The sequence below is a fragment of the Typopeltis vanoorti genome, chromosome 7 (assembly GCF_054136105.1).
Source record: "Typopeltis vanoorti isolate ZY-2024b chromosome 7, IOZ_Tvanoo_1.0, whole genome shotgun sequence".
Taxonomy (NCBI): domain Eukaryota; kingdom Metazoa; phylum Arthropoda; class Arachnida; order Uropygi; family Thelyphonidae; genus Typopeltis; species Typopeltis vanoorti.
Genome location: NC_143555.1, coordinates 28,070,397 through 28,087,177, shown reverse-complemented (window position 1 = coordinate 28,087,177; position 16,781 = coordinate 28,070,397). Strand labels below are relative to the sequence as shown.

The following is a 16,781-nucleotide window of genomic DNA, read 5'->3' as shown; positions in this document are numbered from 1 at the left end:
AGACGGAATAGACTGTGAAAGGGTGCATGGTGGCCACGGGGTGGGAATGATGAACCAGGAAAGAGAGAGGGTTGTGGACTTTGCAGTAGCGTTTGATCTGGCAATTGTGATCTTGTTTTTCTACAAGAGGGAAGAACATTTGATAACATTTAGGAGTGGTAACAACAGTTCACAAATTGACTACATTTTGACTAGAAGAAAACATCTTAAGGTTGTGACAAATTGTAAAGTAATTCCAACAGATCAAGTAGCACAGCAACACCGACTGCTGTGCGCAGACTTTAAAATAAGATCGAAGATAAGAACCTCTGGATGCCATGGGATGAAGACAATTAAGTGGTTTCGCTTAAAAGAGGAGAGTGTGAGGAATCGTTTTAGGGAGAGGGTGTTAGAGAGGATTTCAGATGAACTGGAAAGTGTACAAGATTGGTGGAAACATAATTCAAAAGTAATCCTGAGCTGTGCAGTCGAGGTGCTTGGTGAGACATCTGGAAAGATTAGAGAGCAGAAGGAGGGTTGGTGATGGAATAATAATGTACAAGTGGTAGTGACAGCTAAGAGGAAGGCAAAGCAGAAGTGGGATGAGTCAAGAGTGGAAGAGAACAGAGAGAGAAAGCAGGAAGCCAAGAGAGTTGTGGCACAGGCGAAGGCCATGGCATATCAAGATCTGTATGATCAATTAGAAACAAAGGAAGGACAGAGAAAAATTTAACAACTAGCGAAATGTAGAAATAAAGCAGCAAAGGACATCTTACATGTGAGGCAGATCAAAGATGCTGAAGGAAGAGTATTATGGAGGGATGTGGACATAAGAAACAGATGAAAAATATACTTTGAGGGACTTTTGAATGAGGAAAATGCAAGGACTCACAGAGGAGATGGGTAGCCTTCTGAGGGGATGATGCAGAACATCAGTAGATGCCATGAAGAGGATGAGGAATGGAAAATCGGTGGGCCCCGATAGAATTCCAGTGGAGGCATGGAAGGCACTGGGGGAAGAGGGAATTGACCTGCTGTGGGACCTGTTCATGAAAGTTTGCCAACAGGAAAATATACCTGAGGAATGGATGAAGAGTACTCTTGTCTCCATCTACAAGGGTAAAGGGGATGCACAAGACTGTAAAAATTACAGAGGAATGAAGTTGATGTCCCACACAATGAAAATCTTAGAAAGGGTTCTTGATGGTAGATTGAGGAAGGTGGTGGAGATTGCAAAGGAACAATTTGGCTTCATGCCTGGTAGATCAACAACAGATGCTATCTTTGGGTTACGTTAGATGATGGAAAAGTATCGAGAGAAACAAAGGGAGCTACATCTGGCATTTATTGATCTGGAGAAAGCATACGATAGAGTGCCAAGGCAAGAAGTCTGGAGGTGTCTGAGGGAGAAGAAGGTGCCGGAGAAATATGTCAGGTTGGTGCGGGAAATGTACAGAAATGTGAAGACAAGTGTTCGGACCTGTTTGGGACAGACAGAAAGTTTTCAAGTAACAGTTGGCTTGCATCAAGGGTCAGCATTAAGTCCGTTTCTGTTTAATATTGTGATGGAGGTGGTAACAGAGGAGGTGAGAGAAGATGACATCTTGCTGTGTGCAGATTCAAGAGAAGAAGCGGGAACTAAACTGGAAAGATGGAGAAAAGTACTGGAAGAGAGAGGTATGAGACTGAGCAGAAGTAAGACAGAGTATATGTGTTGCACAGTGGGTGGCGGACAGGAGACAGATCTGGAGCTGGAAGGAAATGTCATCAGGAAGGTGAGAGACTTTAGATACTTAGGTTCAACAGCGGAAGAAGATGGAGGAGCTGAGAAGGAAGTGGGATGCAGGATACAAGCAGGTTGGAGGAACTGGAGGGAGATGGCTGGAGTGTTATGCGATAAGAGGGTGCCGATCAATCTGAAAGGCAAAATCTATAGGACAGTAGTGAGGCCAGCTATGACATATGCTATAGAAACTGTGGCCCTGAGGAAAAATAACATCAGCAGGATGGAAGTAGCAGAGATGAGAATGCTTAGGTGGATGTGCGGTGTGACCAGAAAGGATCGTCTGAGAAATGACTATGTCAGGGGAACAGTGAAAGTTACGAACTTAGGAGCGAAAACACAGGAGGCAAGGTTGAGATGGTTTGGTCATGGGATGAGGAGGGAGGACGAATATGTGGGAAGAAGGGTCATGCAGATGGATGTGCAAGGAAGGCGGAAGCGTGGGCGGCCAAAGAAGAGATGGAGGGAGCTGGTAGATGAGGACTTGAAGATGAAGAACTTCGATGTGGTGACAGCCCAAGACAGGAAGGTGTGGAGGAGACTCATTATCAATAGTGACCCCACTAAAGTGGGAGAAGCTGCAGAAGAAGAAGAAAGAAGAAGACTATCAATATAAGAATTATTAGTGTAAAAGAAATCAAACTGGCTGGATTAGAAGTACCACATGAACATAATTGGTGTTTGACTGAAATAGATAAGATCCTGCTATAAGATGAGTATAAGATGTTATTCAGGTGTCTTCTTGCTAGATTGTTAAATTGTTATCAAAAGTAACTCTGCACATGATACGTTTCCCATGAAGAACATTCAGATATACTGTGCGTTTTGTGGATGGCATTTACAATGGAACTGTTACCGTTGAGGGATATTGGAGATGATTTCTCAGGTGATAGATTCAACACTGAGCATTGATAATAAACTTCTTGATTGGAAAGAAATTTCAAATGTGTGCAAATTTCAAAATGAGGAAATGGACCATGAAACCTAGTTGTGCCTATGATTCCACAGAAGGTTCTAAAAAGTGGGAGAATTCTTCACTTCATTAGACAAGATAGCTGACAAAATGCAAAAGGTGATTCTTGTTGGAGATATTAACAGCACTATAGGAAATGAATATCAGGCATATAGAAATATTTGTGAAAATTATTAGATAAGGTCAAAGCAATAATAATGGTTGCCTGCTGGATTTCAGTTTGGGACATGACTAGTCATCTTTAACACCATCTTTCAACATAAAGGTTATAAATTCCTGTGGAAGACGACAGTCTTATTAATTATGTAATTGTTGGTAGCGTTATCTTCACAATGGTTCAGGTTACAAGAGTGCACAGGGGATTTGAAACTAGAAGTGATTCCTATCTTAGTTTTAAAGTAGGATAAAAATGAATTGCATCAAAAAAAAAAAAAAAAGTTTTTAAAAGAATTACAGGTGCCCTTATTGGATGGATATATACTGCATTTTAAAAGCTCTTTTCATTTTATTGATTTGATCCATATCATCTGCTGAGTTTACTTATTTCTATGGCTTAGAACCAGTTTTCAGCACCTGTTTGTCATGCTGCTGTTATGTCATGTAGTTAGATTCTGCCTGTATTCCTGGTTGAATATTCTTTACGCAATAACTGGAAATTTAAATTTATCGAAATTCAGACTGCTCAAAAATGTGCTGCTTCTGTTAAAAAAATCTTTTCGTTACCAGTTGCCCCCATGTGGTAAAATACTGCAACACAATTGTATTATGTTCTCTTGACACAGAAGCTTAGTTAATGAAACAGAAATCCAATAGGTACTTATTGTTCTTAGCTTTGCCAATTTCTCCAATATAATAATTTTCTACTCTGCTTTTGAGATCACCAACAAGGAGATCTCAAGTCAACCAACATTTCCTTTTTCTTTGTGTTAGCTGCCTTCTCAGATGCCTCAAAATTCCTTTGTTTCCTTAGTAAAATGTTCTATAGAACCATAGGGGGAAAAAAATCCTTGCCAATTCCTCATTGTGATGTTTGCCCACATCAGTCTATTTGATATTTCTTATCATTCAAAAAGATTATTCTCTTTAGTGTTGAATATTGTAGCTTTTCCCTGATCATAACATTTGTATTTGTTGCTTAGTAAAATCTCACTTTTTTTGTTTCATAATACCTTATTATGAAATCAGTCTGCTACTTATCCAATTCTTCTGCTAGCCCCCATTTCTTTTCTGTTGATGGGTGATAGTCTTGATTGCTCATATTGAGTTGGGATTTGTTTTAGTACCTACTTTTCTCTGTTCACTTTAGTTTTCTAATGTGAACTGTATGGGCATTGTTTAACGGATGATTCCACAGTTGGCATGAAATTCCGTCATGTTGGACTGTTATTTTATTTTGGCTTTAATCTAATAAAAAATCATTTTAGTTGGTTAAATCCCAAATTGCCAGTCCATTCACATTTCTTCAGTATCCATATATTACCTTCTAATGGGATGCACCTGTAAAATAAAGCGATATGTGCCATTGTAAAATAATATACTATTTTATATATAATTTACTTTGTTTGTCGTCTTTGTCGACTCTTGTGCCTTTTGTACTACCCTAAGTTTTACTGCCCCTTAAATTCTATCAACTCTCATCGATGAGACATTAATCTGCTTACCAGTTAATCCTCATCTCATCTTCCTTATACCCTCTATTACCTTGCGGTGTCGAGGGTCCATTGATCATCGGACCTCACTCCGTTTACAGGATAAGGTGGTTAGCCTTATGCCCCAGTGTATCCTATGGCCTGTAGTGTTGAGTTCTCAAGGCCAGTTTGCCTGCATTGCGGGATGAAAAACCCCAGAATAAACTGGGGAAAAAACCCTGCTGTCCACGCCCAAGACTGGCTAACTTGGCTATGGCTGAGGAAGATCCTTCAGCTCCTCACGTCACCGACGGGAATCGAACCCAGAACACTCCTTCCCCAGGCATATGGTTGCGAAGCCATTAAGCAGACCTAAAGTTGTTAGCCTATTTAATATACACAGTTCTCTCGCACAATTCAGCCCGAAAAAAATTATTTTTTTATCGACCGCACCATTCTGATTAAGTAATATAGTTTGAGAGTTAAGGTGAGGAAAACAGGAAATTTTAACTATACTCAAATTTTACAGTAATGCAAGTCGTGGCTAATCAAAATTTAGTATGCACATAGATTCACTAATTTTTTTTGAAGATAGTGCATTGGCTAGAGAACAGCCAAGGTAGTTACAAAACATTTTATTCTAAGCAAAAAAAAAAAAAAAAAAAAAAAAAAAAAAAGAATAGTACAATACATATACAAATAAGAGAAATAATCTCTCTAAGACCTTTCACTTACTAGGAAAGCAATAATAACATCCACACTTACAATACTCTCATTGCTTAGTAATCTCAATTTACAATACCAACTAACTTGGCTTAAACAATAGTAGTTCCCTATAAATAAAACTTAGCACATATTCGTACGTTGAACTTACAAGTTAGCATATAAATTCCCCTTAAGGACAATGACTTAATTACTGCTTAGTTACATACAATTCCCTTTGAGCACACATACAATATAGACTTGTAAGTCCTTGACATTAGCAAAATTGATACTTGCCCTTGGTACTTATAAATCCTTGCATAGACAGTCCAACCTTTAGTTGTATTGATTCGATGTTGCATCCTGTTTTCCTGGGTGATTATAGCTGCTAGGACGTTACTTGCGGTCCATACAGAAGATTTTGAGAACTAGCTGAGGAAATTCTGTAGTCACCACAAAGTATGTGGTTACATACACTCGTAGCAGTTCCTCGTTTCCTCAGAACCCTCGTTCGGAAATACGGCCTCTCCTATACCATGTTGGAAGCATGTCCTAGGGACCAGACAGCACTACTATCTGGAGACGATGATGAAAAGCAGAAAAGAGCCCAATCTGGTTTAGCTGCCAGCGTGATGATGACATTCTCGTCCCCTCCGTTCTTGGCACCTTTTTCTAGTATCACAAGACCTTGCGACATCTTGATGTTGCCTCATCATCGTGATAATCTGGGTTAATTCTTTACTTATCCTTTTATATACAGGTCACTTTACATTGATATTGTATGCACTTCCTTGCAGGAAATAGAATTATTTACTCATTTGAGTGCAAGACAATTTCTAAATTCAAAATATTCAGAAAAGACCGTGTAAAATTGAATTGGAAAAAAGTTTAACAAAAAAATTAATTATGCAAGAGATTTTACCACCATAGGATAAGGATTGGACATTAGATCTGAAGTCCTGGTTAGTTGTCCAACTTAGATCCTTAAGCAACCCGTTCAGCTAGCCAATTGCCATCTCTGAATATGTGCCTTTCATCAAACCATCAAATTCCTGCTCAAGGGGTGTACAGGATATGATAGTACTACATGAAAAATTTACATCATTACTAACTTCCTACCTGCAATTTACCTCCAAATCAGTCTTTTACTTGTCAAGACTCCAACATTATCAGATCTTATAATTCTATCTTCTAAGGCACATTGTACAGTATCAATCCACCTATATCTTGGTCTTCTCCTTGGGTCTTTTTCCTGCCAACCTGGCAGAGAACACTTGTTTTGCTAATCTTTCCTCGCCCATTCTATTTAAGTGACCATACCACCTGAGATTAGCTCTGCTGACATATTCCTGGATGCTGACAATGTCAAGTTCTTTCCTAATATCCTCGTTTTTAATATGATATTGCCATTGATGCCATCTGTTCACGGCTGTAATCTTTCTCAGGACTCTCATATCTGTGGTCTCTAGTCTTTGGTCAAGTGTTTTACTTCTGACCCAGCTCTCAGATCCATAAGTTAAAATTGGTTTAAACACTGTCTTGTATACAGCTAATTTAGTGTTTTGGCTAATTTCTCTCTTATTCCATATAAATTTATTCAGTTGATTTCCTACCATAGCACCTTTGTTGATTCTGTTGTCTATTTCCATATTTAACTTGCCATCTTCACTAAAAATCGTGCCTAAGTAGCTGAAATGTTTTCTTGTATTTTACACAGTGTTTAGCTTTCTTACATTTGTCTCTGTTATTCTCTAAGATCACAAGCTGACTTATTTGCCAGGAACTTTTAATAATATTTCTTCTTTTCCTTCACTGTCTCTTTAACTTCCTGTGTCCACCATGGAGTTCTGATTTTTCTATCTTTGCAGACAACCTCACCACATGCCTCTCTGCCTGAATCAAACAGTGTTTTCTTCAGCTTTCTTCTTGCCACTGAATCTCCAAGGTTTGGTGGCTGTTCTCAAACTCTTTCATTTTTTCTTCAATAATCTTTGTGTATTTTAGTCTGCAGTTCACATCTGAGAGCTGCTCAGCTTTTATTTGCTTTAAAAATTTCTTACATGTTATTCTTTTCAATACGAAATTCAGTTTTATCCTGCTCAAGACTAAATAGTGATCACTTTCAATTTCAAATCCTCTGTACATTCTGGTGTCCTGCACCAGGGAGAAAACATCACTATCAACAATAAAATAATTAATGAGACTTTTCTTATTCCTTGCGTCTTCTCTCCATGTGAATTTGTGCACATTTTTATGTTGGAACATGGTGTTAGTAATAACCAGTCCATGTCCTGAGCAGAAATCCAACACGTATTTGCCATTATTAGCTTTGCTCTTTTCTTCAAATTTGCCCAAAATATTTTTGTATGTCTGGCAATCATTTCCTACTCTGCTATTTAGATCCCCAACAAGGACCAACTTTTCCTTTTTCATTGTGTCAGTTGCTTTCTCTAAAAGCCTCAAAAAATTCCTCCACTTCTACCTTAATAGAACCTCCTGTGGGACCATAGGCACAAATAATTCTCATTGTCCAGTACCCCCTTCTCATATTTGCTCACATCACTCTACCTGAGACCTCCTGCCATTCAAGAAGATTAGCCTTGTATTTAGTGTTGAATACTATGGCTTCTCCTTCTTTTCCTTGATTGTTATTGACTGAATATAACATTTTGTATTTATTGCTCAGAAAGATCTTGCCAGTTTTTGTTTCAGTCACCCCTATTTTATTGATCTGGTACTTATCTAATTTCTCAGCTAATTCCATTTCTTTGCCATTCTGCTTGTTCCATTAGCTGACTTTTCGCTGTTCGCCCTGGTTCCCTGGCAAAAAGAACGGGGGGGGGGGCCTTGTTTAACCAGGTGACGCCCCAACTGGCATGAAATTTTGTATTTTGGTTTAACCCAATAAGAATACAATTTCGCCAGCTAAATCCCAAATTGCTAGCCCATCCTTGTTCGTTCAGTTACACCATCTTCCTGTACTTCCTTCAGTTCTAACTGCTGACTTACAACTCAAATAAAGACTAAGTATTGCTTGATATAATGCCACATTGACATCATATAACTGTAGCGTATTGAATAGCTTCTCTCTTGACACCTTGTCATATGCATTTTCCTGATCGACAAAACTTAAATGCAGATCTTTGTTATATTCCCATGCTTGATTTCATGGACTTATCCATAAAATATTTGTCTAATCTTCAGTATTGTCCTATAATTGTTATATCTTTTTACTTGGGGAAAAGAATGTGTAGAATTTCTCTTAAAAATAAGGCAACTTGAATGTTAAGATATTATAATCAGCTTCAACATTATATCCTTTTCAAATGTGCCTCATATTGGAACATGATTTATATTCATAGAATTTTTTTATCTGAAATTAGACTTATTCACATTTATGATTGCTTCTGGATATTTTATCTGGAAAGACAAACTTTACAAACAGATGGAAGGTACTGTGATGGCTCACTTCTGTCATGAAGTTTAGCTAATTTTTATTTAGAATGTTGTGAAGAAAGATTGTCTGTCCTAATGCCTCTGGATATACTATGTAGGTGACAATTTTGTTTTGGTACAGAATCAGAGCTTTTATCCTTTCTACGTGAAATAAATAATTTATATGCTGAAAATCAAATTTACTTTGAAGAAAGAATTATCAGGAGCAGTTTTAGTCATCGAGTGATGGCTCACTTTCACTGTATTGCCCATCGGTGTTTATGGGTCGCTATGTTCCTGTCTCATCTGCACACGATCCATTTCAAAAACAGAATTATAAAATCCTTAAACAAAAAAAATACTAACCCAAATACTTATTGTCGTGAAAGTGTAATGTGCAATTTCTATTTAATTTGATTCACCTGGATTGACCCTTTTGCCAGGGGGGGGGGGGGGGTTGAAACCTATGAGAAAGAACTAATTTTTTTTTTTTTTTTTTTCAAGAAAAAGACTTTGCAGGAAATAGTAGCAAACAATTTTGGAAGCATTGAAAATATCTAGGTTGTTATTGTCCCATTAAAGGATGTTGTGGAGATCAGTGTTTAGGGCATATATTGTATGTAATCTTGAAGCTTGTGATGTTTTAGCACTGCAATGTTTATCATAAAGTGGAGAGTTATCATCAGCAAAACTGGAAAATGGTTGGAGGTCAATGGAGAAAGCTGTTTATCTATTAAAAAAAAAAAAAAAAAAGGAAGAAAGGTGAAATTTTCCTGGAATCTTGATTATCTACACTCCTTATAACCCAAACAGTCTTCCTTGGACTTCCAAATTCAACTCATGAGTTCTGTTATCCATTTCCACTGATCATACTGAAAGAGCTGTAGATATTTGCTGTTAGCAACAATCTTTAACAAATTTTTCCATCTACCAAAATAACATATAATGTCCCCTGCCCATGTTTCCCATGACCCTTCCCCAAAGTAGCACCTTAAATATAATAATATATATATATATATATTATTAAAAAAACCTGGCGGGTTTTCTAATTAATCTTCCCACGTTCCCTAACCCCTTCAACAGTCTAAACAGCAGAAGTATGGAGAACGAAGACATCCAAATAGGTATGTGCAAATTTTTTCCTCTATTAGTCTGCATATATTTACCCTTAAAATACACTTATAATACCCTATGAATTCTTGAGTAAAATGCCAGTGTATTTAAAATAAGGGACACTCCTAAATGAAAACAGGCAAAAATAGCTGTAAAAATAATGACTTATAATCTTTTTCACTCCCAGTTCTCTTGATCCAGTTCTCCCTATATGCTACGGATGTCAGCTTTAGTCAAAGTAAATCTGACCACAATCTCCAAGTCTGCTTGCCTGCAAATCTTGAGTGCTATTGGATGCTATTAATATATTTTTCATATTATTACAACACCAAAGCAATAAATCATACAAGTATGTTAACTGGCTTGCATTTCTCTGGATTTCAAATTAGTATCATTGGAGCACAATGTGCTAGTCTGAAATTCAGTTAAATATAAGCCAGTTAATAAATATTTTATGATTTATTGTTTTTATCTTATAGTACACCTTGAAGAAGAGAAACCGTGTGACTTATTTCTCCTCCTTTCCTTGGAATAACTACTTTCTTCTTTTTTTTCTGATCCAGATGAATAACCCAAATTCTTACTTGAACAAAGACCTTCCTCTATTCCACCCAAAACTCCAGGCTGCTGTTCAATCTGATGTTTCCAGCAAGTATTCTGAAGCAGTAAAAGAAAAAATTTATCATATCACAGGTGACTTGAAAACAAAACTCCAGCTTTACAATCATTTTATAGCAACCAGAGCTACATAAGACAGTCAGCAGCAAATACAGATCCCTTGAATGGGCCAAGTTGCAGTTGAACCCATACTATCTCCATATTTTGCCCTTAAAATGCAAGATACAAATGTGATGGTCCCAAATTTCATCGTAAAAGAAAAGTGCTTAAATTTTTTGCAGACCAAAAAAAAATTTGCATTTTCTTCTCAGTTTGCATATGTTCATTTCACATTTGGATAGAAACAATTAAGTTATAGGTACAAAAATATATTAAATCTCTTGTGTTGCAACTTACTGCGAGTTTAAAGTTTTTATTTAACTACTGTATACTGGCCCAGACACGTATATACATCCATAATTGAGTGCAAAGTGTCCATTGAAGACAATACAACTTTGGGATATTATAGAAAAAAATGACCCCCTCCATGTGGGGAACCTGTTCGTGGTGGAGGGGGACTTCCCAGTGATTGTGCTGGCTCTTTTCATTCTTCCTCTTTCTCTTTACCTTTCTTCCTGTATTCTTTGTTCTACTTCTCGAGTCTTTTTTTTTTTTACTATCCTTTTTTCCAGACCACCACCACCACTGGGATCCAACACCCTGCTCCCGTGTTTGCTGTGCAGTTTGATCCTTGGACATTCGGAAAGGGGGGGGGATCCTGGTAGTCTTGCTCTACCAGGATCTACCTCTGCTTCAGCAAGATCCTGGTGTGGTCCTGGGTGGCCCTGTCAGGATCATTCGGCTAGTGGACTTGCCTTCTGGGGTCAACGGTGTTGCACTAAGTCTCTCACCTCCCATGGTCTGGGGTTGGGATCCTAGGCTTGCTGTAGTACCGGTATAGTGTCCGGGATATCCCTGCCGTTCCACTCCCAAGCAAAGTCACTGCTTGCTGGTCAATGTGTGGCTCTGTGGTCGGTGGGGAGCTCTGATGCCAAACACAAACTTTTGATGGGTGACTTTAATGGTCACGGTACTGTGGGGAATAGCGGCATACGCTAATAGGTGAGTCGAATAACGAATCCTTGACAATGATGATCTCTCCCCTTTTGAATAATAGACTCAATGCTTTCTTCTATATGCCTACCTGTTCATATTTGCAAATTGATTTTACAATCTGCTCACTTCCATCCTTCCACTGCTCATGTGGGACATTGAAGAGAACATATATGGGAGCGATCACTTTCCTGATCTTCACAGGAACCATGTTCACCCACACGGATGCCATGGAAAATGGACCATGCTGACTGGAACACTTTTTCTAATGTTGCAAAATTTAATGCTGGTACCATCAGTCAAGTATATAACAGTGCATTGTCCAGGCAGCAAATCGCCTCCATTCCAAAAACATATTGATTTTCACTCTATCCAAAGCCTTCGTGGAACCTAGAATGCCAGACAGCCAAAAAAGATCAACACAGAGCTTGGAGTATATTTCGTAGGTACCCACCACAATAAACTCAATAACTTTTAAGCATGCTCAAGCCAAAGCATGTTATGTGAGATGTCAAAGTCGAAAACACTCATGGATCCAATTTACCACATCAATTAATGTAATGACCAGTCCAAAAATTGTATGGGATGAAATCTAGAAAATGAAAGGTCAATATAGAACATACCATTGGTCCACCATTATGTAGACCATAATTGGAAGTGTTACCCAAAGCTATTGCAGACACTTTGGAAGAAAATTTTGCTGGATTCTCAGCAAAAGCTTCATATCCTCCTAAATTTTTAATACTGCAGCAAGAGAAACAATGGCTAAATTTTTCTAACAATGTTCTTGAGCCATACAATCAACCATGTGTTAAAGAGGAACTAAAAAGAGCTCTTCTACAGTAGAACCTGATGATATCCATTATGAAATGATAAAACATCTATCTTTTTCTATGGATCTCCTTCTTTTCTTTTAATATACAAGAAATACAACAATCCAGAAACTCTTCTCTTGCAGAGGAAGAGTTTCTGGATTCTTGGCATAAGTCAGTTGTCAATGCTATCCCAAAACCAGGAAAGGATCCAATGCAAGTAAATAATTATCAACCTATTTCTTTGATCAGCTGTCTTTGTGAGATACTAGAGAAAATGGTTAATGCCACACTTCTCTGGTATTTAGAAAGCAATGATCTTCTCTTGGATATATAGTGTGGGTTGTGTAGACATCATTCACCTTTAGATCATTTGGTTCGTTTAGAAACGTGTATAAGAGATGCATTTCTGAAGTAAGAACATCTTGTTTCAGTTTTCTTTGACATGGGGAATAAGCTTATGACACAGCCTGAAGATATAGCATATTAAAAGACCTCTATAACCTGGCTCTCAAAGGACACCCTCCTTTATTTATTAAAAACTTAGTCTCTCCAGGCGAACTTTCCAAATTAGAGTGGGAAGTACAGTATCTCGACCATATCATTGAGAGCAGGGTGTTCCCCAAGGCTCTCTTAAGTGTGACACTTTTTTGCTATTAAAGTTAACTCAATCACTGAACAGCTTCCTTACACTGTAGATAATGCTCTATATGTTGATGACTTCACAATTTACTGTCACTCTCATAACATGAGGGTAACAGAAAGACAACTTCAGCAAGCAGCTGATCATGTTTCTCTTTGGTTCTTAGTAATGGGTTTAGGTTTTCACTTCTGTCGAAAATGCACCCAGATACTGAATTAAAAATGGGATGAACTGTTATTTTGGTAGCTTCAGAAGCCAAGTTCTTGCTAACTCATCTTTGACAGAAAATTTGCATTTCTGCACACATTCATCAACTAAGAGAAAAGTGCAAGAGAGCATTGAAGCTCCTTCGCACTCTATCCTTCAACTCTATTCTTTGTCGTGCACATATACATTCAAAGCTGGATTGTGGGTCTCAAGTCTATGGTTCTGCAAGACAAAGTAACCTGCTGTGGTTGGATCCCATACATCAGGGTATACAAATAGCTACTGTGCCTTTCACACATCACCCACTCAGTCTTTGTTGAAGCAAATGAACTGGCTCTATCACTTCAGAAACAGTTGTCTCTTAATTATGCCCTAAAGATAGTCTCTCCCAGATCATCCTATGTGGACTAGTCTTTTCTCTGCTTTAGGACTCAATATCAAACTCCAGACTGCAATATGTCCTTTTGGTATGTGTGCTAAAGATACTGTGAAAGTTGTTGGTATGAATGTTGACAACATTGCCTACACTAAACATAACAGCATCCCTCCATGGCAGGTTTGTACTCCTTTGCACCCTCTCACTTTGTCAACTACAGAAGTCTCATACTTCATCTGTCTACCAGCAATTATTTAATGTACACAGAGCAGCCAACTCTGATTTTTTTGCCCATCTAACTGATGGTTCAAGAACTGATACCTTTGTTGGCTGTGATGCTGTTGTTTCTGATATTATCTCCAACCAGATCCTACCTGATTGCAGAATTATACAGCAGAGTTGCATGCCATTTAACTTGTGCATATAAAAGAAAACTGCCACCACAAGTGTATAATTTATACCAATTATACAGTAATATATACCAATTATATATTTGATTTAATCCTTTATCCAGGTGTAAGCAAACAAAGTTTGCACTTTAAGTATTTTCAGGTGCAAACTTCTCTTATGTATAATCCACATCCAGTGCTGTATGAGGTGTTACATCTGTTATACAAAATAAAATCCTTAATTTTGATGTTCCGTTGTGCTGGATTCCCAGCCACATTGGAATTAAGGGAAATTGGGCTGCAGATGCAGCTGCTAAATCAGCTCATACTTTATCCACATATTGTTTGACAGTGTGATACAGACAGTTCATAAGATCAAAAGCCAATTGCTCCAATGGCAGGAAGCACTGACAAACAAATTATGACATTAAGCCTGAAATTAATCATTTGCATTCTAGTATAAATAGAAGAGAGGAGGTTCTTTCTAGGCTCCACATAGGTCAGTCATCTTACACATTCTTATTTACTGAGGGTTGATGACCCTCCCACATGTGGAAAAATGCAATACATGTCTCACTATTTGTCATATTCTGGTGGAGTACCAGCACTTTACACGAGAGGGGAATGAAATTTTTACCCATCCAGCCAAACCATATACTCTCAGGCAGATTGCATGATGTGTTTAACTTTTTACAAAGAATTAATTTGCACAAACATATTTAATTGTAATTTTGTTTATTTGTACATACGGGATTGCTTAACGTAGCTAAACTTAATTTTTATGCATGCATATTTGTATAATAATTCATTTTTGATTTTTTATGTACTGCTCTAATAACATTCGTTATAATTTTATCTATAAGATACTGCATCTATGGCTTGATTTTGTTACATGCATTTTATTTATTAACATATACTGTTGACTATGCATGTACTGCTGTAACTTTTGACCATGTGTGTTGCTGTGATCTCTGCAGTATTTTTGTTTATATGTAGATGCTTCATTGTGGAACTTAAGTTTTGTACCTGCATATTGTTTACAATTTTCTTTAACTGTTTATGTATAGCTGTAACTTTAACTATGATCTTGGTATGCAAAATGATATGCATACCAAGCATATATTTTGATATATTTGATCTGTATTGCTGGCTGGGTGGTTCAATTGCTTTTTATTTATCTTACTCATTTTCAGTAATTTTTTAGTAATTTATGGTAAATATTTTCTTTAAACAAAAATTTATACCAGACTACTAAGCTAAGAATAAATTCAAACGAATATGGAATCTATTTCCAGTTGTCAAACTTCCAATGGCATATCTGCTTCTCATCCGATTCCACTTCTTCCACATCCAAATGTTACTATTATATCATCCAAAGACATGGTTAACCTCCTCACATTAAAGTTCTCCAACTTTCATACCGATGATGAATGCAAAGTAAACTGCCCAACTCCATCACTTTGCCAAGAACTATTCACTGCATGCTTCTAATCTTTTATCAGAAAGATTTGGGAAGAATCTCCCATGTAACTTGGATCCAACAAGTTTTCTGGTCTTGATGATAGGTGTAAAAAAAAAAAAAAAAAAAAAAAAAAAAAAGTTAGGTGTAAAAACTTATGCTCCAGAATTAATACCCATCCCATATAGACTTTTGCATTCTTATGCTTATCTGGCATCTTTGCTGTGCAGCATGAAAATCATGTATTTAGCCCTATTTGAAAGATAGGAGGTAAAAGCCAAACCATTTTTAACTATCATCTCTTGCACTCCATTTCATGAAAATAATGGAGGAAGTCAACAGTCAATTTTTTTTCTTTCTTTCTTTTTTTTTTTTTTTTTTTTTTTTGGAAAAAAGTTCTTGCTTTGAAGATATTTATTTTATTCCTTATGCCTAATTTGGAAGTGTGTGTCTGTTGGGGGGGGGGGGTATTTCCAAAATTCAGCAGACATTTTGCATTAACAGGTGCCATATAAAATATGCAATATTTTTTGTTAAATCTATTTTATTGGAAATTTGTTTCCTAATAAGTTACTAATGTAACTTATTTGGTAATTGGAAATCAAAACATTCATGTTTGACTTTACAGAAAAACGGCCATTGCCATTGATACAATCATCAATCAGAAACAATTCAATGAAGGATCAGATGAAAAGAAAAAGCTTTATTGTATATATGTTGCTATTGGTCAAAAGAGAAGTACAGTGGCACAGATTCTTAAAAGATTAACAGATGCTGGTAAGTGATATGAAATGTTTTCTATAACATGTATTTTTAAAGCTAATGTTTAACACTTAAATTTATATGTTGTATTGGTTATTTTATCAACTTGCCATACTAGACACCTGCAACAAACTCACTCAGTATAACAATTTACCAGGAAGTCTGCACAATCTCCATGGGCACAGTGCTTTTCTAAAGAAAATTTGCTAGTTCCTATGAATTCACTATAGGTGAGTTAACTGTATTATTCAAATTTTAACTTGTGTTGGCTAACAATTTGCACAATCGATTTATCAGCTTCATGCATTTTTGTTGTTATACAGCTGCTTTTTTTTTTTTTTAAATTAGCTGCATTACAATTATCTTCTGGCAGTACATGAGCATATACATATAAATGCACATCCCTGTGCACAACAGCAAATTAACATTCTGCACTTCATTGCATATTAAAGTAATCATGTACTTTTAGCAAATGCTTTGGGAGTCCAAAAGAAACATTGGTTAATAACACATGGTTTATCCTTGTGAATTTAGTCCAGAGGATACTCCCGGGGTGGAGCATTTAACTGATTCTGGGTATTAAATAACTGGGAGTACGTGCATTTGAGCCTCAGAGAATCAAGATTTTTCTGCTCCCCATCTCTGAATATTCCATTTGGCCTATAATTGATTCCCCCCCCCCATGTGCATTACACAACTTTCTATAAGAGATGTTTAACTATTGAAGTATAGTTAGGAAACTCTCAGCATTTGTGGAAATAGTATTTTTAATTTTGCTTGTGTTAATGACTAATACTACATTCGTTTATA

General features: G+C 37.0%; 1 protein-coding gene across 1 annotated transcript in view; it reads left to right on the top strand.

Moving 5' to 3' along the window:
* Positions 1-16,781, top strand: part of blw (ATP synthase subunit alpha blw, mitochondrial) — a 193,458-nt gene that overhangs the window by 71,477 nt on the left and 105,200 nt on the right. Inside the window, exon 6 of the mRNA XM_090395741.1 lies at positions 15,838-15,986. Coding sequence (XP_090251867.1) covers positions 15,838-15,986 — 149 coding nt within the window. The remainder of the gene's footprint in view (positions 1-15,837; positions 15,987-16,781) is intronic.